Here is a 22762-nt window from a genome sequence, read left to right on the forward strand (position 1 = left end):
AAAAAACAGTAATTGAATTTAAATTTAAAAAATAATAATAACGAAAAAAAGAAACAAAAATAAACTTTGACTTAATTTGGCATAAAATTTCCCTAAAAATATACCATAAAAATCTTTAATTTTCACATTCCATGTATTTCTAAGTTTAATATAGCAAAGAACATGCTTCATAAGATACTAAAACTTAACATTTAAAACTTAAATTCTGAGAATTTGTTTTCTATTGACAGTCACCTGCAGAGATGTGGCAAATGTGACAACAAAAACAATGGAACATTTCATTTTTCTAACATGATAAATTATCCATTGTCAACTAAAGAAAAGTCATATACTTTGCTCTTAAATAGTTAATATGGCTCTTCCCAACTGTGCATGAGCTTCTGAAAGTGAGCTAGGAATGGCTTATTTAAACTTTTAATTCATTACTATAAAACACAGACCCTTCACCAATGCCCCCTCTTTAATTATTTCATCAACCTAATTTCTAAAAAAATTCTATCATAAGGTTTTGTTTTTTTTTTTTAAGGCACTTCAAATGTTATTGGGCAATAAAACTGTCCATAGTTCAGGCAGTAACATATCTTCAGTATTTAGCATTATGGCAGGATGTATAATTTACTCTTAAAGATTTCTAAGCTTTTGAAGAGTCATGACATAATCACGACAGAAACATATCCAAGCAACAAAGTGTTACAGATTGTCCCTTACCTGTGTAACAAGTGGCTCCAAAAGCCTCTCCACCGTTAGTGTCCGGATTTCCAAACTTTTGGGGTCCCATTTTAAAATGATAGGTGAAGTCGCCGAAGTCATGCTCCCTATAGAAACACACATTACTGGTAAGAAGTAGTGATTACTGAAATAATTGTTTAGCTCGGGGATTCAAAACAAATAAATCACCAAAATTCAGAACATAACTGAAGATTATATATCTCGTCAAAACCCATCAAATTAAAGATGGGAACTCTGAACCAGAACTATGTGAGGCAGTGATTTTTGGAATCGCATTAAAAACTGGGAGCTCCTGAGGGCACCTGTATATGTTAGACAAACGACTAGGACTCAAATGGCATGGAAATAGTTTCCTCATTCAATGTTTAGTGCATACGTCCATCTGCCAAATGTGGAGAAAGAGCTGCATCTTGACCCTGAGCAGTTTATAGTTTTAAGGTAGTGAGACCCAAGGTAGGCAACAATTGTGCCTCCGTGTGACCCATTCTGTGACCGAGGAATGCAGAGGGCTATGGAAAAACTGAGAAAGGACACAAATCCTCAGTCTGGGAGACCAACCAAGGTTTCCAGGAAGCACAATAAATCCACCACGATCACCATATGAGGGACTTTTATCACAACAAAATCCTGCTTGGTTTTCTTCCCATCATAACTGACCACTGAGGATATTACACTCCTTGTGGTAGCTGAGCTTCATTCTCTTAAACAGGAAGGACACTTTGCAAACTGAGTGGTGATGGTTCTGAAAATTAGCTTGCTGCTATTTACATGCTCTCTGATTACTCACTGCATTTACATTCTTGTCCCATAAAATTAGTGTCTGATAAGGTTATTTATCTCATTCTAAAGTAATCCTCTCCTACCTAAGAACCACTGATGTGCAGGTAGCAGCCTCCCACATATCAAGCACAAAATATGGCCTGGGCTTGAATAAATTATACGTTCTATCAGGGGTGTATTGCTCAGTGAGAAATTGACTGCTCTTTGCTGAATATATTTTGACAACTAACCACTGGACAAGCAACCTTAGAATGTACAAACTAAATCTGAATCATTTGCTTTAATACCACTATAAATCAAACTGTTCATAGCCGTTCTCTTCTTTTAAATCAATGTCCCCACTCCATTCCATCCTTATAAATCAATGTAGATGATTATTTCTATTAGAATTAACAGTCCAAAGAAGGTCTGGTCTGTCACAATAGGCACATGCCTCTTTACTGCACTGTTACAGCAAATACACCCAACAAATCTGCTTTGGAGAAAAAAAAAAAAAAGGCGAAGACACAGCGCGCTGGTATTTTACCTCTCTCCAAATGCCATGTTTTAAATAAACCGAGCACAGAGATCCAACCATATAGACAGATTTAGATTTGTGTTCCTTCACAACAATAGTTGGCACAGATAAGCTGCCGGTCCTCCAAAAACCTAAAAACACTTTACACATTCCCATTCACACTACCAACTGCCAAATGGTAGGTCTGACATGCATGGAATTCTGCTGCTGGGCAGCACATCTTCTCGTGCTATGGAAGGATGAAAATGCCAGGTGCGTTCTGCACGCAGGCGATACCACTGTCTCTGCTGAGGCCACATCTACCTGAGTCATCTTGGTCCAGTACCTATGACACAGTTATTACAAATTTCTGGGTGAGGTTCTCTGAAAGCCTTTTTCAAGCTTTGCTACCCAATAGTGAGTAGCAAAATAAATGATGATATAGAGGGAAGCCCTGTAGGGAAGTTGGATAACTAGCAGCAAAGTCATTTTAACACAACAGAGAAAGGCACTAAGTGAGACTGTGTAGCAAATCACCATTGTTATATGAACATGCTTGTGCATATAAGCTGGGGGACCAAGGAAAGCACATTAAATCTTTTATGGATTTTCCAATGCAAAACAATAAAGAAATGACATTCAAAATATGCTGAGGTGAGAAACAGAAATGCTAGGACAATCACATCAAAGACAGTAGCATGCATCAGGCAGAAATGGGAGAAATGAACCAAGACCTCAAGCCAAGAAGCAGAGTTAGAGCCTTGAGTCCTGAAGGCTGCAGAGCCCTTATAAATCTAGTCATGAAGGGAAATGAACTGCTGGGCAAAACACATGACTTAATTCATTCTTTTGGGGATTAATCTTTTCAGCCACTTGTGACACAGGTAAGATACAAAAGCAAAAGGCAAGGAAAATTTATATGGTATTAATTTGTTGAAGAGGAAAGCCCAGTTACAGAAATTTTCAATGGTCTATTTCCAGCCATTAAGCTCTTGATATGGTTTGGAACGAAACTAGGAATTCTGCTTCTACCCTATAATATTTTCATAATTTGGTTTAATATCCAAATTAGCTAAAGGACCAAGCATGAGGGATAAGTACTGCAAAATCTCTAGCTCATAACACAGGACGTTGATATGTAAGATTCTCATTGCATGTCCACAATAGCCAAACTATGGAAAGAACCTAGATGTCCATCAACAGATGAATGGATAAGAAGATGTGGTATATATATATACAATGAAATACTAAGCAGTCATCAAATGAAATAAAATCTTGCCATTTACGACGTCGTGGATGGAATTAGAGGGTATTATGCTTAGCGAAATAAGTCAATCAGTGAAAGACAACTAACATATGATCTCCCTGATATGAGGAAGTGGAGATGCAACGTGGGGGGTTTGGGGGGCAGGAAAAGATTAAGTGAAACAAGATGGGATCGGGAGGGAGACAAACCATAAGTGACTCTTAATCTCACAAAACAAACTGAGGGTTGCTGGGGGAAGGGGGTTTGGGAGAGGGTGATGGGGTTATAGACATTGGGGAGGGTATGTGCTATGGTGATTGCTGTGAAGTGTGTAAACCTGGTGATTCACAGACCTGTACCTCTGGGGCTAATAATATGTTTTATGTTTATAAAAAAATTAAAAATTATAAATGTAAAAAGAAAATTCCCATTGCATTGCCAGTGAGGAGCATCCTAGATTCAAGCTAGCTACTGAGCATAAGGTAGAAGAAGGTAAGAAACTCCTTTGGCTGCACTACCTGAGCTGGTATAATCCTTACAATCCATTATGTCTGGGAGAAGAGCTTATATCCTTCTGTTTAGGGCACACACTTGACTGCTTTCTACCATATGTACTAGAACTTGTATTAGAAATATTTTCCACATCAAAGCCCTTAGATTACATAAACAAGAAGAAAATGATTGTATTTTACATTAATGATCATAATGTTAGTCTTCTAGATTCAACTACTGATGATCTTCCCTTTCAGGGCTAGTAAGGACAGATGATGGCAAAGAAGAGAAAAATAGTCAGATACCCTCTAGAGCACAGGATTAGGGCAACTGCAGTTAGGTGAAATGACAGTGTGTGACCCCCATGACAAGATGGCTAACTCCCAACCAAGAGTGTCATCCCACCTGTGCTTTCAATATTTATAAATTCAGAAGGGCAAAGAATACATAGGCTTTGAAGGTAGAACAAATGATTATTCTATAAATAGTCAGTCCCCCTTCCATCCCTCACCCCCATGAAAAGAGAATACATCCCCACTTCACTGATATTGAGCTTTCGACAGAGCCATGTTAGGAAATATGATCTGAATAGATATCTGCACTATACTTGTGTGGTTGGACTTGTCCTCTTGTGCTACTGTCTCCATTCATGATGAGAGTCACGTACAGCCAGACCACTGGTCCAAAAGGAAGAAAGACATAAGGAACAAACCTGAAACCACGCTTCAGCTGGAGCCCAAACCAGGTGAGCCAAGTCTAGTCAGCCAGCTCCCAATCAAACCACAGAAAAAGGATCAAAAATTAAATGCTTGCTGTTGTATATCACTGAGATTTTGCCATTAACAATTATTCAGCAACAGCTAACAGAATGATAGCAAATAGGCTTTGTTTGAATCAAAGCCCTATAATTTATCAACAATATGATGTTGTCCAAATTAGGTAATTTGGTAATCTTCCTGAGCCTCAGTTTCCTCAAATGAAAAATGAGGGTAAGTGTTTTATAGGGTTATTGTGATAATTAAATAACTTAATAGATAGAAAACATTTCTGGAAATATTATTATTGTTATTATCCTCTAAACTTTAAGTATATTCTTCTGGCATTTTTTTTTTTTTTATTTCTAGAAGGAATAGGGAAGCACCCATTAAAAATAAAGATCCAGACTGACGCTCCTCTGAGTGGAACAACCAGATTGACTCAAATGAGAAGGGCAGAGAACAAATCAAATGTTTAGTCACACACACCCGCCTTTCATCTTTCCAAGGATGGAATGACACATTGTCTCAAATCCACGCTACATATCTGTACAATTAATGTAGTCTGTTTTGCCCACAAATGAGATTTTATGAAAGCAAATACACTTTTCAATGCTCAATGTTTTTTTCAAAACTCAAAGGGAGAAAAACATTTATTTTACTTGCTTTTGGTAAGGAGACCCAAAACATTGACTGGACACAGTGAAAGAATGAAAAACAAGCCTTGTAATGAAACACAGCAAGTCTGTCTTCTTCCACATCATGATTTTATAAGCCCAAGAAGAAACTCTTAGCAATTTATTTAATCTCTGAGAAGATTTTCTTCTTGAAAAGTAAGAAAATATCAAACAGCATATCCATAACAGGTACCAACATGGTCTGTAGAGTAGTAACTTAGATAATATCAGACTCTCTCTCCATGGGGGTAAAGAAGAAGCATGGGCCAGGATGCTAGCAACCATTTGTCACTTACAACAGAAAAACAATACCTGACAAAAAGAAAAGCCAGAGTAAAATGAGGTCACTTATAAATAGCCAAGGGTCAAATGCCTTGTTTCTTTGGACAGTGTCCTGACAGAAAATTCCTCGAGATTGCCTATTCCAGGGAATGTCTTCCCATGACAAATATGTTAATGGAGTATATAATTCACTACAGAGATTCCCCTTTCCAGGCATTCCTGGAAAATGTTTTTTGAACTCTCTGCCTCCCCTTTCCAAGTTCTCGCCATTCCTTCCACTGTTCTTTTGTAAAACAATGGTCCAGGTTGCTTTCCAGTTGCCCAAGAGGCCACCCCAACCTGCCTTCCCTCCATAGGGCTCCAGCTTCAGATTCTCTTCATAAATCTTTCTTTCCACCACCACTAAGCACTACTGTCAACAAACCCTGTAAGGATTTATCAGATGACAGACTAGCTTTGGCTGACAGACAAGTTCAGAAGAAGGAAATGACGAATAGTGGTGTTGATTCACTTATTCCACACCTATGATATTGAGCCAATTACTTAACCTAAGCTTCATTTTCATTGCTGTAAAATAAGGATGGTAATGCCCTGATATAATTCGTGAATTTGTTCTGAAAAATCAATGAAATAATTGCATACGCAATTTTATGTTGTCTGTGTTAATGTCCAGTTCAAGATGTCCGGCAGCAACAGGTGGCTCTCAGATTTGTGTGGGATCGCAGTCACCTGGAGGGTATGTTCATACACATACTGCCAGGACCTATCCAGAGAATTTGAGATTCTTCAGATCTGAGGTGGAACTAAGAATCTCCAGATGAGGCTCATTCTACTGGTCCAAGAATCACACTATGAGAACCACTGTTGTAAAGAGACCATAACAATGCCTGCTAACAAGGGAACATGGATCAGGAACACATAGGATAGCTTTGTGGAGACCCAGGACCAGTAATAATACCTCCTCTGTTATTATTATAATTACCACTCTCATTGCCATTGTTATTTTACCTTTCTTAAGGTATTTACACTTTTTAGGAGATCCAAAGCCTTGAAATGATTTTCAACAGGAAAGTAGAATGTCATATTTAAATCACATATGGCTCATCAAATCACATGTGAACCAACCCCTAATCTCCCAAGAGGTTCCAATAGCTCCTCCTGGGAGACACCTTTTCTTATTTGAATCGCTATCATTGTAGTGACCGCTGTGAAGAATGTAACGTACAGTAGGAGAGAGTCACCCCACCTCAATTCACCAGAAGCAGAAATGAAGGTCAACCAATATTGGCTTAATAGAGAATAAATATTTCCCCAAAAAAGTGTTCCTAAATAATTTGTATTATTTGAGGGCTATAAAAATGTCACTCTTGTGTGGAACATAAGGAACAGCAAAGAGGACCATAAGGGAAAGAAGGGAAAACTGAATGGAAAGAAATCAGAGAGGGAGACAAACCATGAGAGACTCTGGACTCGGAACCAAGCTGAGAGTTGTGGAGGGGTTTGGGGTGGGGGTAGGGTAACTGGGTGATGGGTATTAAGGAGGGCTCTGGGTGTTATACACAACTAATGAATTGTTGAACACTACGTTAAAAACTAACAATGTACTACATGTTGGCTAACTGAACATTAAAAAAAAAAAGTCTCCCAAATATTTTACTTGAAACACAATAGTAGTTCTAATTTTCTGTTGTTAATAAAGATACCTCCAATATCTGGGTACCCTATTGTAGGAGGGGCTATTTTTTTTTTTTTTTTTTGGAGTTGAGGAGAATATGTGTATATGTAAATATCACAGGCAGGAGTAGACAGTAAGAAACAAAGACAGGGAAGGATATTTGATAACCTTTCCATATCCCTAGAAAGTGGTGTTGGGGTTGATGTAGAGCATAAAATCTGCAACAATACCTGGCTTGCTAAAATGTAACACAGAGGCCACTGGGTACAAGGAAGGTTTTTGGAGGAAGGCATAGGACTTTGGAGTGCCCATGCCTGCATGACCACTCTTGCCCTAGGAATGTCACAGGGAGTTACCTTCCCTGAAGCTTTCTTAGCCCCAACAGCTGCCCTGTGATCTAAGAGATATATGCATTGTCCCCTAGACTATGTTTGGCAGAATCGTAGAACATACAGTTTAGTATGTCATTCCTTCCCACAAATAGATCCTCCTAATCCAGTAAGACCTCCTGTCAAACATCATGCCCTCGAGAAATGGTGATAAAGATTTATGATTATCCTGAAAGACCAATAAAGGCGGGAGCAAAGAAGAACAAAGGGTCTTCCTCTCTGAGCATTGACCCCCTTGCCTCTTCCTCTCTTTCACAGCAAAGTATGGAGTAATCTTTCATCCCTCCCTATAGGGAGTGCTGGCCAATCCCAGCAAAGCAGAAGTCGTACTGATTCCACCAAAATATGCTCTGCTGCAATGGAACCAGGTTCAAGTGGAGGCGGGGGACAGCAGTACTGGGGACTCTTCCTGAGGTATCTGGTGTAGAAATGGCCTGACCTACTGGCTTAGCTATGGTAAAGTCTTGCTTCTTATTTTTCCTCCATTAACTTTGCTCATTGTAAGCTCATTTCCTCTTTGACTACAAAGAGACAGCATACTGACCATCACTGTCCTCTACATAATAACCATTCAAAGCCCTGACTCTGTGAACTGAGAGAAGACCCAAGACACAAGTCACAGGTACAATTACAGGATCTATCACCATTCGAATTCAAAATTGAAGTGATATATAATTTCCAACTGTTTTTCATTATTTGCAGTTATGGGGGGGGCACTTAGCTCTGTGGCTGATAAACAAAGTTGAACACTACAACACTACATGTCAGTATTAAAATATCTGCAAGACCTTTATTTATGGTAAGTCCATACTTCTTAACAAAACATTTAACAAAAGAAATGCTACAGGACAAAAATATCAGTCTAATGAAGAAGGCTGTAGTTAACACTTCATGTTTAAGCATAAATGCCTGCTAAAAGATACCTTAACATTTCTTGAAAATAGTATTATATTCTCTTCCGAGCCTATTTCTTCTACCCAAATAAACAAAAGTTCACCAAAAAGGAATATAGGAAGAAAGCTCCATGGCTTCAAGACTTTCAGCATGACAAGTTTAGACTAATAATATATGGCCTAGAGCCTGCTGATTAAAAAAGAAATAACCATGTCCATAACTTACTGAAATGGGTTTTTATACGTACAATAGCATACTCATAAAATTTAAAACTATGTGCCAACTTAATAGAAATTCACTACTCCTGGAGTATGCTAATAGAAAGCCAGTACTTTGAAATTCAAAATGAAAACTAGTATCTGTCAAATTCATTTCCTTATTTTCACTGCATTCATAGTCTCATCATTTAAATTCATTTTAGAGGAAAAAGAAACTCAATCTACTCCTAAATTATGGCTTGCTTTCCATTTGGGTATAAAAATACGTGACATTCAGGTAGGCACTGCTTATTCTGTATGCTCTGTTAGGTTTCCAAAGTCCCCAACAAGGACTCAGTTTTTCTAAACAAAATACACTTGACCAAAGGGAAACATTTTTCTACCTATTATCATTCAGAAACAATGCAATACAGATTTGGAAAGTAGATTCCAAACACTGAGAATAAGACTATTAGTATTTTAGATAAGATATTTTGAGAAAGTATCTTTCTATAGTCCATAAGTAACTTCAAATTATTTAACAGGAACACAGCTTCTTTGGCAACTGATTGACTCTATGTCCTTCCAAACTCCTGTAAATTAGACTTCCATATGCAATGATTATATAACTCTTATCATCACCAAAATCTCAACATTTCATATTCAGATTAGAGCAAAATAATCACCAAACTACTCTTTTTTATCTTCAGTCTCTTTAATATAATTCAGTCCAAACCAATCATCTGATATACTTCTTTTCTAAGAGACCAAAATGATTGCTTCATTCTCTTCCCCAAGGATTTGCAAATCCTCCTTGCAGCATGGCTTGGCACTCCACTTTCTGATCCAGGTCTACTGAATCTTATTTCCTTAGCAAAAATCTGTTTCCATCAGGTGTGGACCACATTGTAACACCTGGTTCATGCCACTTTCCGAAGTCCCCACCTGGAACACCCTCTTTCTCATCTTCGGTATGCAAATATTGACATCTTCCCGTTTCATTTTTTCCCAAACCCCTAAACTGCTACTGGGTGTACAGTCAGTGACAGAAGAGTTTACTTTTTTCTAAAGTGACTCATTGTTAAAAATTGGACATTAGTTTTTACATCACCCACTTTGTTATAAATTCATTAGGACACAAATCAATATTTCACTTCTTTCCTTTGTTTTAATTGATGTATTTATTTTTAGAGAAAGAGAGCATGAGCGGGAGGGGCAGAGGAAGAGAGAGAGAGAGAGAATCCCAAGCAGACTCCATGCTGAGTAGAGTCCAGTGTGGCACTCCATCCTAGGACCCTAAGATCATGACCTGGCTGAAACCAAGAGTCAGACACTTAATTGATTGTGCCACCCAGATGCCTCCTACTTCTTTTCCATCATCTATAGAATAAATAGGGTGTTTGGTCTATAAGCTTTCAAAAATGTTTGATTAGGTAGGCACATATAAAACAAGATTTAGATAATTATCTTTTTTTCCTTTTTTTTCAAATTTTTATCATTTTAAAAATCTTTTCAATAGTAGAGTCCCTTTCCTAGAGAGTAATAGAGTTTAAAATATCTTTTAGACACATTTTACAAAGATATTCTTTTCTCTGTATTTACTAGCAACCTAAAACAAGAAATATTTTGGTGTTGTTTAGAAAACATAATTTATATTCAGGATTCTTTTAATTTACATATTTAAAAATACAGTTTCAGTGCTTATTTTAACTGTATCACTAGTTTTTAGTTATTATGTTTTAATAATAAAACATTTTTGTTTAGAAAGAATCTTGGGGCTTCCTTCATCAAACCAGTGAGGTCGGCTTTGATATTTCATTCACTGCCAAGATCCACTGGAGGAGATTTTTGCAAAGGACTGTGCAAGCTCTACAGGTAAGGACCACAATATGTTTTAGGAAGTCTTCCTTCTCTTCACCAACCCAAACTACCTTTTGTCCCGAAGGTCCTGTGACTTGGCCATTTCCTGAATTCCACTGTATTCCATCTAATTAGAATGCCTACTACACAGTATTTAATTTGAACACAAATTGCCTATATTGTTGTCTATTTGCTTTATACAAGTTTTTGTCCTCCTAATACACTCAGGGACGGGACAGGGACTCTGCCCCTTTCATAATGATTAGCACAATCATTTAATAAAAATGCTATTTAATAAAAATGCTATGAGGATTCATGGACTTGATTCTTTGCCAACTTCAAGCCTCACAAACACACACAAAAGATGAGGATACCTAAATAACAATATTGATGCTTTTATGCAGGGTTTTTCAACTGAGAACACATCACTTTAGATGCCAATTATCTGAAAAACTAAACTAAAAGTAGTTTTCCTCCCTCAGAATGCCTTCACTATTATAGGAAAGAAATCTCACATGCTCCAGTCCCTCCTTCCTTCTATCTTTGATCATCTATCCATTCATTCCATGCATGTCTACTAACCACCCAGAGAGTACAAGGCCCAGACAGAAGCAATGGGAAACATCAAGGCGTTTCAGACTTGCTTAATGCTCATTGGTGTGAGGTGAAAACTGCTTCAGCTTGTCAGAATGTAAAAACAGAAACCATTCCTCAAAAGAGGAGTGCTCAGAGGTGAGCTCAGCTGAGAAGGCACATCTCTAAAATCATCATCCTCCCATTTCAACAGGGCACTTTGATTAGGAGACAGAGAGGCAACAAACAGCACTTCCAAATTTTGTACATACCAATGGAGCAATATTGAATGGTTTGTGCAACAGAAAAATGGGGAAATAATTAATTCCTCTTTGATTTGCTGCCAAAAAAGTACTCAAAACCAACAGGAACCAGATTATGAAAAAGCATCCCAGTAAGTCAAAGAAAGAGTCAAGAAAACAAAGTAATCATAATATTAAGATATGATACCAAAAAATGCAGATATTTAGGTAAGAGCCATTTTAAATTGTTAAGTGATTATAAGAATACTTAATTAGTACTCAAGGACTTGCATTTTTTAGGTTAGCTCTAGTGAGTTACTGTATTTTAAAAGTCAAAGTTAAATATACACATATGCTGGTGAGTTAATAAGGAATTAAGTTGCAGAAACTCAGAAATTATCGAAGTCTTCTAACCCCCATCTCTTTCAGTCTCCCAAGCAGAAGTGGCTTATTCACCAGGTCTAATGTGAGCAGACAGTGTTGTGCATTCAGGGGGAACTATAGTAAATGGGAGATAATTCCTTTGCATTGTTATCCTTGCCCCTTTCTATTGAATTGTCAGTCTTGAAAAGTCATAACATATAGCAATCATATTTGCTTAGAATTCTTTTATAGCAAGAACTGATACCTGAGCACCTGTGGTACTCAGCATACATGCCCCTGATAAATCCCCTTATTACACTTGCTGATAAAGAAAATATTATGTGAAAAATAGATACAATAAACCAGGTTTCCTTTCTGGTCACAAGCCTAACTATGTGCTTATGAGCCGAAAAACACCTCAGGTGATATGCTTTTGCAAATACAAAAATAAAATGTACAACAGCATTTAGGAAGTGCATATGGGTTTCTGTTAAGTCTGCACATTGTGAGGTAGCAATTCTTTCCACTTAGTTCCTCATTTCACAACAGTAACGTCTTCATTGGAAACACCTAACCACTGGCAAAAGTTTATTATCATTATTTATGGTTTTATGTTCCTATCATCAAATCCTGGTGTGCTGGACTGAATGGGAGCCCTCGATCACTGGGAGAGACAAGATGTATCCGAGAAAGCAATGGTGAGGTCACCAGAACATGCTGATCACTCAGGCTGAATAGCTGTTCCTCAGGAACTTCACGTACAACACTTTATGCTATCCACTCATTTCTCTGAGGTCAATATGATCACATCCCCATTTTACAGATAAGAGCACTAAAGCACAAGATGCTCAGTCATCATCCCAAGGTTAACAGAATTTAACCAAGATTTGTTCCAAATCTTTTTTCCCAACATTCAATGCAACTTCCCTAGATTAACTACTTTACTTTGCAGGTAGTTAAGTCCCAGGGGACAGACAAGTTAAGAAAATCTATCTTCAAGAAGCTTCACAGAAATACACGGATAGTAGATCCCAAATAGATGATGTAAGGTAACATTTGGGGAAATGTTCCTGACATTTCAGTTTGTCAGAGAAAACTAGACCTTTCTAACGTGCATCTCTTGGCACCACTCTTAGGATACAAGTGGATATCAGGATCCAATATGGCAGTTCTTTGTTCATGCATGTCCAAAAGTCTTCAGCAAAAAACTGAATATATGTAGGTATGATCCATTTCATTCTAAGGTGACCATAATTACCTCAGGTAATCACTGCAAGCTAATCAATATATTTTTTTTTTCCACTCTCACCTCCTTCCCAATTGCCTTACTGTAAGATGGGGCTTGTTTCCACCTTCCTATACCTCATCTTTTCCTGCCTCCTAGGGCTTTATTCTATGAATCGCAACCTATCCTTTGTATTCTCAATTTATCCCCCTTTTCTGGTTCCTTCAAGTCAGTGAAAATTCTTATCCAAGCAAAAAACAAAAATAAAACCCCCTCAAAACAGAATCAAACAAACAAAAACACCCTTCTCTATCGTACTCTCTTGGCATTCTGTACTTCCTGTGCCCCGACAGCCTGGATTCTGGAAAGAGTGGTCTAGGAGGCTTTTTCCATTTTCTCACTACCCACCCATTCCCCATCCCACAACAATCTGGTTACTGCCCTCACCATTCCACTGAAATCTGCCTTGCAAAGTTACAAATGATCTTCTAGTTGCTTAATTCAATGGACACCATGTGCTTCTCCAGCTTATATACTAAAATTGGAAAGATGTGGAAAAGATTATCATGGTCTCTGGGCAAGAATGATAAGCAAATTCATGCAGTGTTTCATATTTTTATAGTAGGAACTCATTTTGTTATATATAGACATATCTGGATATAGAGAATATATTTGCATATAGAAGAAGTCTGGAAATATATATATCAAAATTTTAGCAGTAGTTATGTTGGGCGATGGGATTTAGGGCAATTCTTAAATTACACACTGTCTATATCTGTATCTATATACATGTTTTCACCATATATGTATGTATACATACACATATATTTCAACTTACATTATGATTAGATATTTCTTACCTAAATAAAAATAAATACATCACTTTGAAAGATCCAGTGATCCCTTTTCAGTTCTTACCCTACTGGACCTCTCAGCAGTATTTAATAGTATTATTATGTTCTCTTTCCTTGGCTTCAAGAACAACACTCTCACCTGGTCTTTCTCTACCCTCCTTGGCACCTTGTTCTTAGTCTCTCCCTTTTCAACACACAGTCTCTGGGCAGCCTCATTCATGTCAGCGGCTTACATGATGCTAAAAACTCCCAACTCTATTTTTCTAGCTCAGAATTCCTGCGTGAGTTCCAGCCTCCTCCATGCAATCATTTACTAGGTTTCCAAACATTTCAAGGTGAACTCATCCTCTCCCCACTCCCAAATTGGTCCAACTCCTTTAGACATATGTCAATGACTAGAACCACTATCTATCAAGCCCTGTCAGAAATGGAGAAGTCATTTTAAATTCCTCTCCTTTTTCTTACCTCCTGGATCAAAAAGCTCAAGGCTAAAATAATTCTATCTCCCATATTTCACAAACATCACTTCTTTTTTCGTCTGTCCCCACTGCCTTAATCAAGGCTCTCCTCATTTCTTCTTTAGGTCACTGCAACAGCCTCTTGACTGTCATTGCTGTTCGTCTTCGCCCCCTCGAATCCCTCCTCTATTCTGCAGCCTTAGTGGTTTTTCCGAATTATAAATTATATCATGTCACTCTGGGTTGAAAAGCCTCTGATGACTCCCACTGCCTAAGGATAAAGTTCCAATTATACTTATTGTCCTCCAGTATAGACTTATTACTCAGCATCCATCTTCAGTCTTTCTGAACTCTGGACTTGATGAACTGCTAGCTATTCTTCAAACATTCCATATTCTCTGACACCTCTAAGCCTCTGCTCATGTCACTCCATCTGCAAAAAAAGTCTCCTTCCCTATTTTCTTAACTTGATTTAGTCTCAGTTATCCTTTGAGACTCAACTCGGGCTTCATTTCTTGACCTGCTCAGACCCACACCTGCTCTCAGAGCACATTTCCTTCCCTCTACTGGGCTATAAATCACACTATATTTTAATTGTTCATTCACTTGTCTTTTTCACAGTAGAATGTGGAGATCCTTGAGGGAAGGATTGTGAATTTAATATTTTTTTGAATATACCTATAAGTAAATGATTGGCATACAAAAGGCAACCACTTCCTAGCTGATGTGATGAGAAGGAGATACAAAACAAGGTCTCTTGAACAAATTTACCCATGAGATACTACAGTGTAATTCTTCAAAAGTCATTAAAGTAAACACAAGGACATCCAAGGGTATTTGTTCAACCCCTATATGGACAGCTTAAAGACCTCAAAATTCAGGAAGAACGCCAGGAAAAAATTCAGACCTTGAATTACAGCCATTCTTACTGACAAGCATAAGGTCTTTTAAGCTGGTACTTTGCTGCAGGAATGCCATGTGTAATGCAGGGAACACAGCACATCAGGTGAGAAAAAAGAGTTTCTAAGTTATATCTTTACCTTCCAGCCACCCAAATGATTCTCTTGGCAAATCACCTGCTTCATCTGAAATTATAGGGCAGCACCTCTACAGGTCTGAAAGAACCAGATGGTCTTCTGTATTCCCTTTCTCACTAAAATAAATAATTATAAGATTTCCATGAGAATGCTTCTCAACAAATTATTTTCAGTTCTTGTAATACAAACAAGATAATATACTAACTACATATGATTATTAGGGGGCTTATTTAAGTTAAGATGTCCCTTAAGGACTACCAAGTAAGCTTTGGTAACTAAATTTAAATACTATCTTTCACACACTGGTATTACTGATCTCACAACAAGAGAGCATGGCTTTATACTGGCTCGTCAGTACTGAAGAGAAATTACCTGTCATCAATGGACCTTGGTCTATACTCCTCTCTCTTCTCTGACCAAAGACAGGCAGGCACAAAATGCTCCTTTGACTAGATGGGACACAGAGGAAAACTAATGGCTTCTCAAGTAACACTGAAGACAGACATATTTAAAACAGAAGATAATTAATATGAAAAATACTGCAACTCACAGACATCTTCTTCTACTAACTCCCTCAAAGCCTACTGTTCTTTCTCTTAAACACAAGCTCAATTGATTCAAATAACATGTATCCACAGGTTTGTCTGGATCTTCCTCCAATCCAGGAAAGAGAATTATAATGGTGCCATAGCAATTATGTGGAATTCCAAGTCACTTGGGGGACTTCCAGGAAAGGTTTTCCTGAAAAGAGGCAGACACGTTATTCCCCCTGTATGCTATTATAACTACACGTGATACTATTGCATTCATTTCTGACAATGGGGGGAGATAATAATAACAGCTGAGGATATCAAGTAGAAGGAAGGAAGGAAGGAACTCTGGTCTTTTATGACAATAATACATTCTATTAGCCAAGACTGAAACCATCCTGTCTTTAGAAAGAGTAGATATGATTTTATATTATTTGCAGCCAAAATCCATCTGATGGATTAATTTCAAGTAGCATTCCTTGTGTTGAAATCCATGGACTTGCCCTACATATGAAGGGGTGGCAAACTATAAGCGGTAGGCTAAATCTGCCCATAAAGTACTTTCATAAATAAGCTTTACTGGAACACAGCCACTCTTTTTTTGATTGTCTGTGGTTGCTTTCCTGCTATAACAGCAGAGTTGAGTAGTTGTAACAGAGATTGCATAGCCCACAAAAGTGAAAATATTTAGTATCTGGCTTTTCACAGAAAAAAGTTTGCCAGCATCTGCTCTATACCAGCAGATCTCAATGAGGGGCTGTATCACTCAGAAATATTTTCCAGGGGCCATTTTGGATGTCCTGATCATTGTGGAGTTCTACAGGACCAGGGTTAATGGTGTGCAATGTTAAAGTTCTACACAACAAAGAATACCCCACCCAAAATGCCATAATGATCCTTTTGAGAAATATTACTCATATTCATTATGATAACCCTTAACTGTGTGCCGTACCTTGGGCCACATTGAATTGGATTTTGGATTGCACCTACCATCACAAGTTTGAAGAATTCACCTCCCCAGGTGAGCAGCAAACTAAAAGCATAATGCTGAACCCACTATTGATCCTCGTTAGACATTTATTGATTAATTAGAGGAAATATATTTATCATTACTTTGGGGCTGTTTACGTAAACTACAATTTTCTGTTTTGGAAAACTGCTTAAATGCTTATACAATATTCGAAGTTCTGCTCTAAAATACAAATTGGCTTTGCACACAATTTTTATTGAAGCATATTTTATTTTATACTCATGAATTTTTAAGTGTTTCCTATTTTCAATTTTACAGAGTGATTATAATTTCTTTGGGGTTCCTTTTATATTAAGTGATTTTTTTATAAATAATGATAATCATTCTAATTCTTGCTTTAATAAAAAAACCTTAAAATATTTTATTCAAAGGAATTAAATTTGGCTCATAGTAGAGAGATCTATACTATAGTAGAGAGATCTAAACTTGAAAGAAAAACATGTGCATCTGAAACCACTGTAATTGTTTCACAGTCAAGAAATATATAACCTTGACTATATAGTCAGCTGAAACATGAAAATTACAAGGGTTTTAAAACATGTAAATTGCATGCATAAAGAACAATTCAAGGGATATAAAACAAATCTATCCTCAGTGGTATATGCCACCGTTCCTACAAATCATAATTTACCAAAAATTGTTATTTTAATCAAGAGACTACAAAAGTGACAACTATTTGGAAAACCAGACTATGTACTGCTTCAATAAATCCAGGAGGATGAAGAAGTGGCTCAGACCTTACTTAGAAAATAACCAAACAGCATTTCAAATTCTCTGGTTTGAGCCTACTGTTACCCCCCTCACCTTTACAGAGTAGATAAGGAAGTAAGAGGAAGGCATTAAGGTGCTCTAAACTTCACATGTCACAAATAGTATTCCAGTTTATTAAATCCTCTCATATTCTTTGAAAGCTGGGATTTCTTGCATATTCTAAAACAAAACCACCTAAAGATCGCCTAAATATTCAGTAAAAAGTGCCACCAACTCCTCTACTATCTATAATGGTTGCGTTGCGTATATGAAACTGATTTGCTATGTAACAACCCCATGGTAACAATAGCAAATGATGCTAATGTACCACTGCCTGGGAGATATGCAGTGGTTCTGAGACCCTGAACAGTTCGAAGGTCATTTCAACTTGAACTCCAAGTATGAATGACCCCACCCACACAAACAGGGTGAAATATTCCTCTCATGGGTGTAGAGGACACTGATCCTAACAGGCATATAGCTGGCAGACAGAATACACACAGGACTACACACCCAGATTAACAAAGCTATTTGGTGGAACAGAAAGATAAAAGCAAAATTAGGAGTTAACACATAAGGCAAATAGCATACTGAGCACAGCATATGGGAAGAAAGGCAAACCTCCAAAATGAATATGCTTATAGGGAATGCTGAGAAAATACACCAGAGAAACTCGGGGCCCTGACAAAATGCAGCAGGAAAAAAACCAAAACAAAACATGCCATGGGACAAAAGAAGATCGTACAACCTAGATGAAAAGCGCACAACCAGAAAAATAAACAGCCTGCACAGTGACGGGTTTTAACCAGTTTTCAGTGAAGAAGTAGAAATTGTTAGCCAAATATACTACAGATTATTTATACTTTATCTACTGATGTATACAGTAAAATGTACGTAATTCTCAGTTTAGAGAAAAACTCAGCCATCCCCCCAACCACAAAAAATATATATGTTTGGCCGGGTGACTGGGTGGCTTGTCAGTTAAACACCCTACTCTTGGTTTCAGCTCAGGTTATCATCTCACTGTCTTAGAATCAAGCCCCGCACTGGGCTCTGTGCTCAGCAGGGAGTCTGCTTGAGATTCTCTCTCTCTTCCCCTCCCCCTTCCACTCTTGCATGTGCACGCTCTCTCTTACTCTCCCTAAATAAATAAATATTTTTTAAAACAAATATTAGGTTCTAGAAAAAAGCTGAATGTCTACTCATATAGCACTGTTTACTGTGTATATACCCAGAACCAGTGGCTCTTCTGTCACCACAACCAAGGCTCTAATACCCAAAAGAGGCAAAAGTTGGGTAAGCGACACCACTTTTAAAATAGACTTTGAATCATACAAAATGATTCATCATAATTGGGAAAGCATTAGAAAATACAGATAGAAAAAAAAATAATAAAATTCCACCCTTTCCACCGTGGCGTATATTTTATGACAGACTATTTGTTTCTGTGTCTCCTTACTATGTATGTTGAAAGTTTTTCTTTAAAATTGGGTTCAGCGTGTGCACGATTTTAAACAATCTGTTTTGTTTGTTGTGTTTTTCATATAGTAAACCATTTTCAATGCTAATGTGTTTCTGTACTATCTATTTATAACAGATGCACAGGAGGCCATTTTATTGAATTTTCCTGCCCGATTCTTTATAGGTAGACACATGCAGGATCTCCTCGTTGTTGTCAATGTGCCTGGGATTTAATACGTACAGGTGACTGAAGCATGACATACAGAGGTTAATGCCATTGAAAGAAGATTTATTACTCACAGTTCCCAAGAGGAAGAGGCATGTCTCTTTACCTTGTAGGGCCACATGGGGAAGCAGCAGGGTTAGTCAGGAGGCAGAAAGGGAAGAAGAGAAGAGCATGTCCCAGAGCCTTTACTGTGGCTTCGGAGGGAAGACATGGGTCAGGCAGGATAGGTAAATTTGAGTGCGTTTAGGAATGGATAATTTCAGTAGGCTCTGAACTACAGGTGTGGTCTCTAGCTGTGTGGTACTTGGTCCTAGGGTAATTTGGGGCAGGAGAAATGGGGGCTTGATATGTGAGTTAAAAGAGACGGAGGCAGATACGGGCTTTGAAGTGACTGGTATACATCTGAAAGGCAAGCTCCCGGCAAACTGTTTTTCCTTAGGAATTTGCTACCCCTGAAAGGAACAGTCTCTCCAGGACTTGCAAGGCACCAAGATGTGAAAACATCATAAAATACAGAAAATTAAAATACCCGTACAAGCAGATGCCAAGTGCGCTTCCCTTTAGCAGCCTCTCCTCCTTCCTGGTCTATCAAGATTCTGGAATTCGATCCACTTGGGTCACTGATACCTCCAGGATCTGGCAACATTCTTTTCTACCCTAACTTCTGGTATTATTCTTGATGACCTCAAAGTCCTTGTTTCTAAACCATCTGCCAGGTCTCTGACTTTTCCTTCTCTCCATTCCAGCTTTCCACTCCCATAACCACTTGCTTGGCCTCGTCATCACCAGAACAGGCATCAGAAGGCAGTTCCGGGAGCTATAACGCCAAAGGGTTAAGTGCTCAAGAATTTTTAAAAAAATAGTTAATCAACGCAAAGGTAGTTTCTCCTGATGTTAAAAAAAAAAGGGGGGGGGTCACCAAATTGTGCTCCAGATCAAAACCTCTGAAAGAGCATCAGTACAGTTTTGGGAACAAATACTCTTCACTCTTCTGCACGAATAGTTTTGAGAGGAAGCTGGTACTGTACTTTTTTGAATTAAAAATTTTAATTCTCATATGTTTTGCCTCTGAAATTCAACTTCCAATAATTTACCTCATTTATAAAACATAATTCTCGCAATTCTCATTATTTTTGTATGCTCACAATATTTGGAAACTGCACAAAGGCCAGTGTGGCTGGGACACAGATGGGTGTAGGGGAAGACGGAATGTGCGAACTGGAAAGGGCAGGTCTCAGGAGGGCTCACAGAACAAGGGCGAAAATGTGGACTCTGTTCTCTGTGCCAAGGGAAACCAATGTGGGGTTTCCAGTACACTGATCGGCTTCTGTCAATTTTTATGACCTCCTTCACCATGCACATGACTACTCCAAAGGCAGAGCTGTTAGGTTTCTGAATAAACCTAAGAGAGGGGAAAAGAGGAGGAAAGCTATTACCTAGAAGGCAAGAGAGTAAGAACTCATGAGAAGATTTTTATTGTGAAGTTGAAGCAAGTAAAATTAATAAAGACTCTGGTGATAGTGGAAAATAGAAAGTCAGAGTTTATCTAAAAGCTACAGAAGAAAAATTCCGTCAGGGAAAAATAGCTTAACAGCAAATTAAGTGGTAGTCATGGCTAAAATGAGAAATCAGCAGGAATAACTTGGACTGCTTCTATGAAACAAAAAAATAATTCAATCTGGGCCACTCTTAAGAGAAACCTTATTAATTCTTTAAAAGCCTAAGTACTTAGATTTCTTTTTTTTTTAAGATTTTATTTATTTATTTGACAGACAGAGATCACCAGTAGGCAGAGAGGCAGGCAGAGAGAGAGAGAAGAGGAGGTAGGCTCCCTGCAGAGCAGAGAGCCCGATGTGGGGCTCGATCCCAGGACCCTGGGATCATGACCTGAGCCAAAGGTAGAGGCTTTAACCCACTGAGCCACCCAAGCGCCCCTATGTACTTAGATTTCAAAAAAAAAATTTTATAAAGAAAAAACGAATTTGTTCCACAGCTGACAACTTCACCACCTTTTAAGCAATATCATCAATCTTAGATTAATTTTTTAGATGTGTTTTTGAAATAGGAAAAACCTCAGTCAAAATATCAACTAAGTTGCATAAGGACTTCTCAAATTATTTAAAATGAATATTCTATTTTTAATAAGTCTATGCTATGCAGATATACAGTCATTTTTATTGAGCAAAGAATTCGTCATTACATATTACAACATCTTTATGATCTGGCACAGTGTCAAGGCTATTCGAGGAACAGTATGTTTCCCCTCATTAAGTATAATGTCTGTATCGAACAGCATGTTTTGAAGAGTATCAAAAACCTTGAGCAAGGAATGTTAACACTTTCACAGTGTGTAGGTAAAACACTAAATAAACTAACAATAGACTCCAAACATAAACCATGGATTGAATATGTTTGGACCAGGAGTTAACTTAAGTGAAAAACTTGTAAATCATTAAACACACACAAGATTAACTGTCTAAGTACACTACAGTGGAATTCCATTTTCATACCAACAATGGAAAATAAGATTTAATAGAGAAGTGCCATGATACAACAGGGGGACTGACCATATGTTTATGGAGATAGAATTTAACCTGTGATGGAATTGCCGTTAGGATGTAACCAGGCTCGTAATAGCAAAACTGCACTTTATCTGTTCAACCAGATTTGTCAGACACCCACGGGAAATGTGTTTCTAAGAGGAGGCGGCAGGCAGTGGTGTACCGGGTTTTCACAGAATGATAATCATCCCACAAACTTCCCCTTAAAGTAGCTCTGAGAACATGGATGTGTGTAGCCTTATTACTGTGTGTGTCGAACCCTCCTGGCATATTTCAGACGACTCTGGAGCTGCTTCCCTCCTCAGAATCACATGCTAACTTGTTTTTGTGACTTAAGGCAGACGGGAAGCTGCTGCTGAAATAATTAAGAACCACAGGCTTTTTAGAGTTGGAAGAAATCTGTTTCTTTGAAACAACACATTCTTTATTTGATGGCAAAACCATCTATATCTTTAGAAGCAAGTTTGTAACTCTTTCCTTCATGTTGGAGTGGTGCTCTCACAAGATGGTAAGGCCAAAATACATTCCCCGAGCTACAGCCCCCAGAACATCTGAAGCAGTTCTGAAGAGGAGCAGGTACACAGAAGGTAAGAGCAAAGGACAGGAGATCTTGGAAAATCTACATCTAAACTACACATCTTCACTGAACTCAGAATCACATTCAGGACCTATGCAAAAATGTATGAAACATGGAAGGTTTTTATTGATAGAGTATTTATCTATGTGTTCTGGAAAATTTCCTTAGTATAATCTCTGTCTCCCTCCTCTGTCATCTCTCCATTTAACCCACCACACTCCCCCCAGAGCAAATCTTTTTTTCTTGACATTTTTTTTAAAGATTTTATTAATTTATTTGACACAGAGAGATATCACAAGTAGGCGGAGAGGCAGGCAGAGAGAGAGGAGGAAGCAGGCTTATCCATGGAGCAGAGAGCCCGATGCGGGGCTCAATCCCAGGACCCGAGCTGAAAGCAGAGGCT

At 38.1% G+C, this 22762-nt stretch overlaps 1 protein-coding gene across 5 annotated transcripts in view; it reads right to left on the minus strand.

Annotated features, from left to right (window-relative positions):
* Positions 1-22762, minus strand: part of CTNNA2 (catenin alpha 2) — a 1136651-nt gene that overhangs the window by 994573 nt on the left and 119316 nt on the right. For all 5 annotated transcript variants that reach the window (XM_082745335.1, XM_082745334.1, XM_082745333.1 and 2 more), the window contains one exon: positions 709-815. In XM_082745335.1, coding sequence (XP_082601461.1) covers positions 709-810 — 102 coding nt within the window. In that variant the 5' untranslated portion in view covers positions 811-815. The remainder of the gene's footprint in view (positions 1-708; positions 816-22762) is intronic.

The sequence above is a fragment of the Mustela nivalis genome (assembly GCF_964662115.1).
Source record: "Mustela nivalis genome assembly, chromosome: 8".
In the NCBI taxonomy this organism is placed as follows: Eukaryota; Metazoa; Chordata; class Mammalia; order Carnivora; family Mustelidae; genus Mustela; species Mustela nivalis.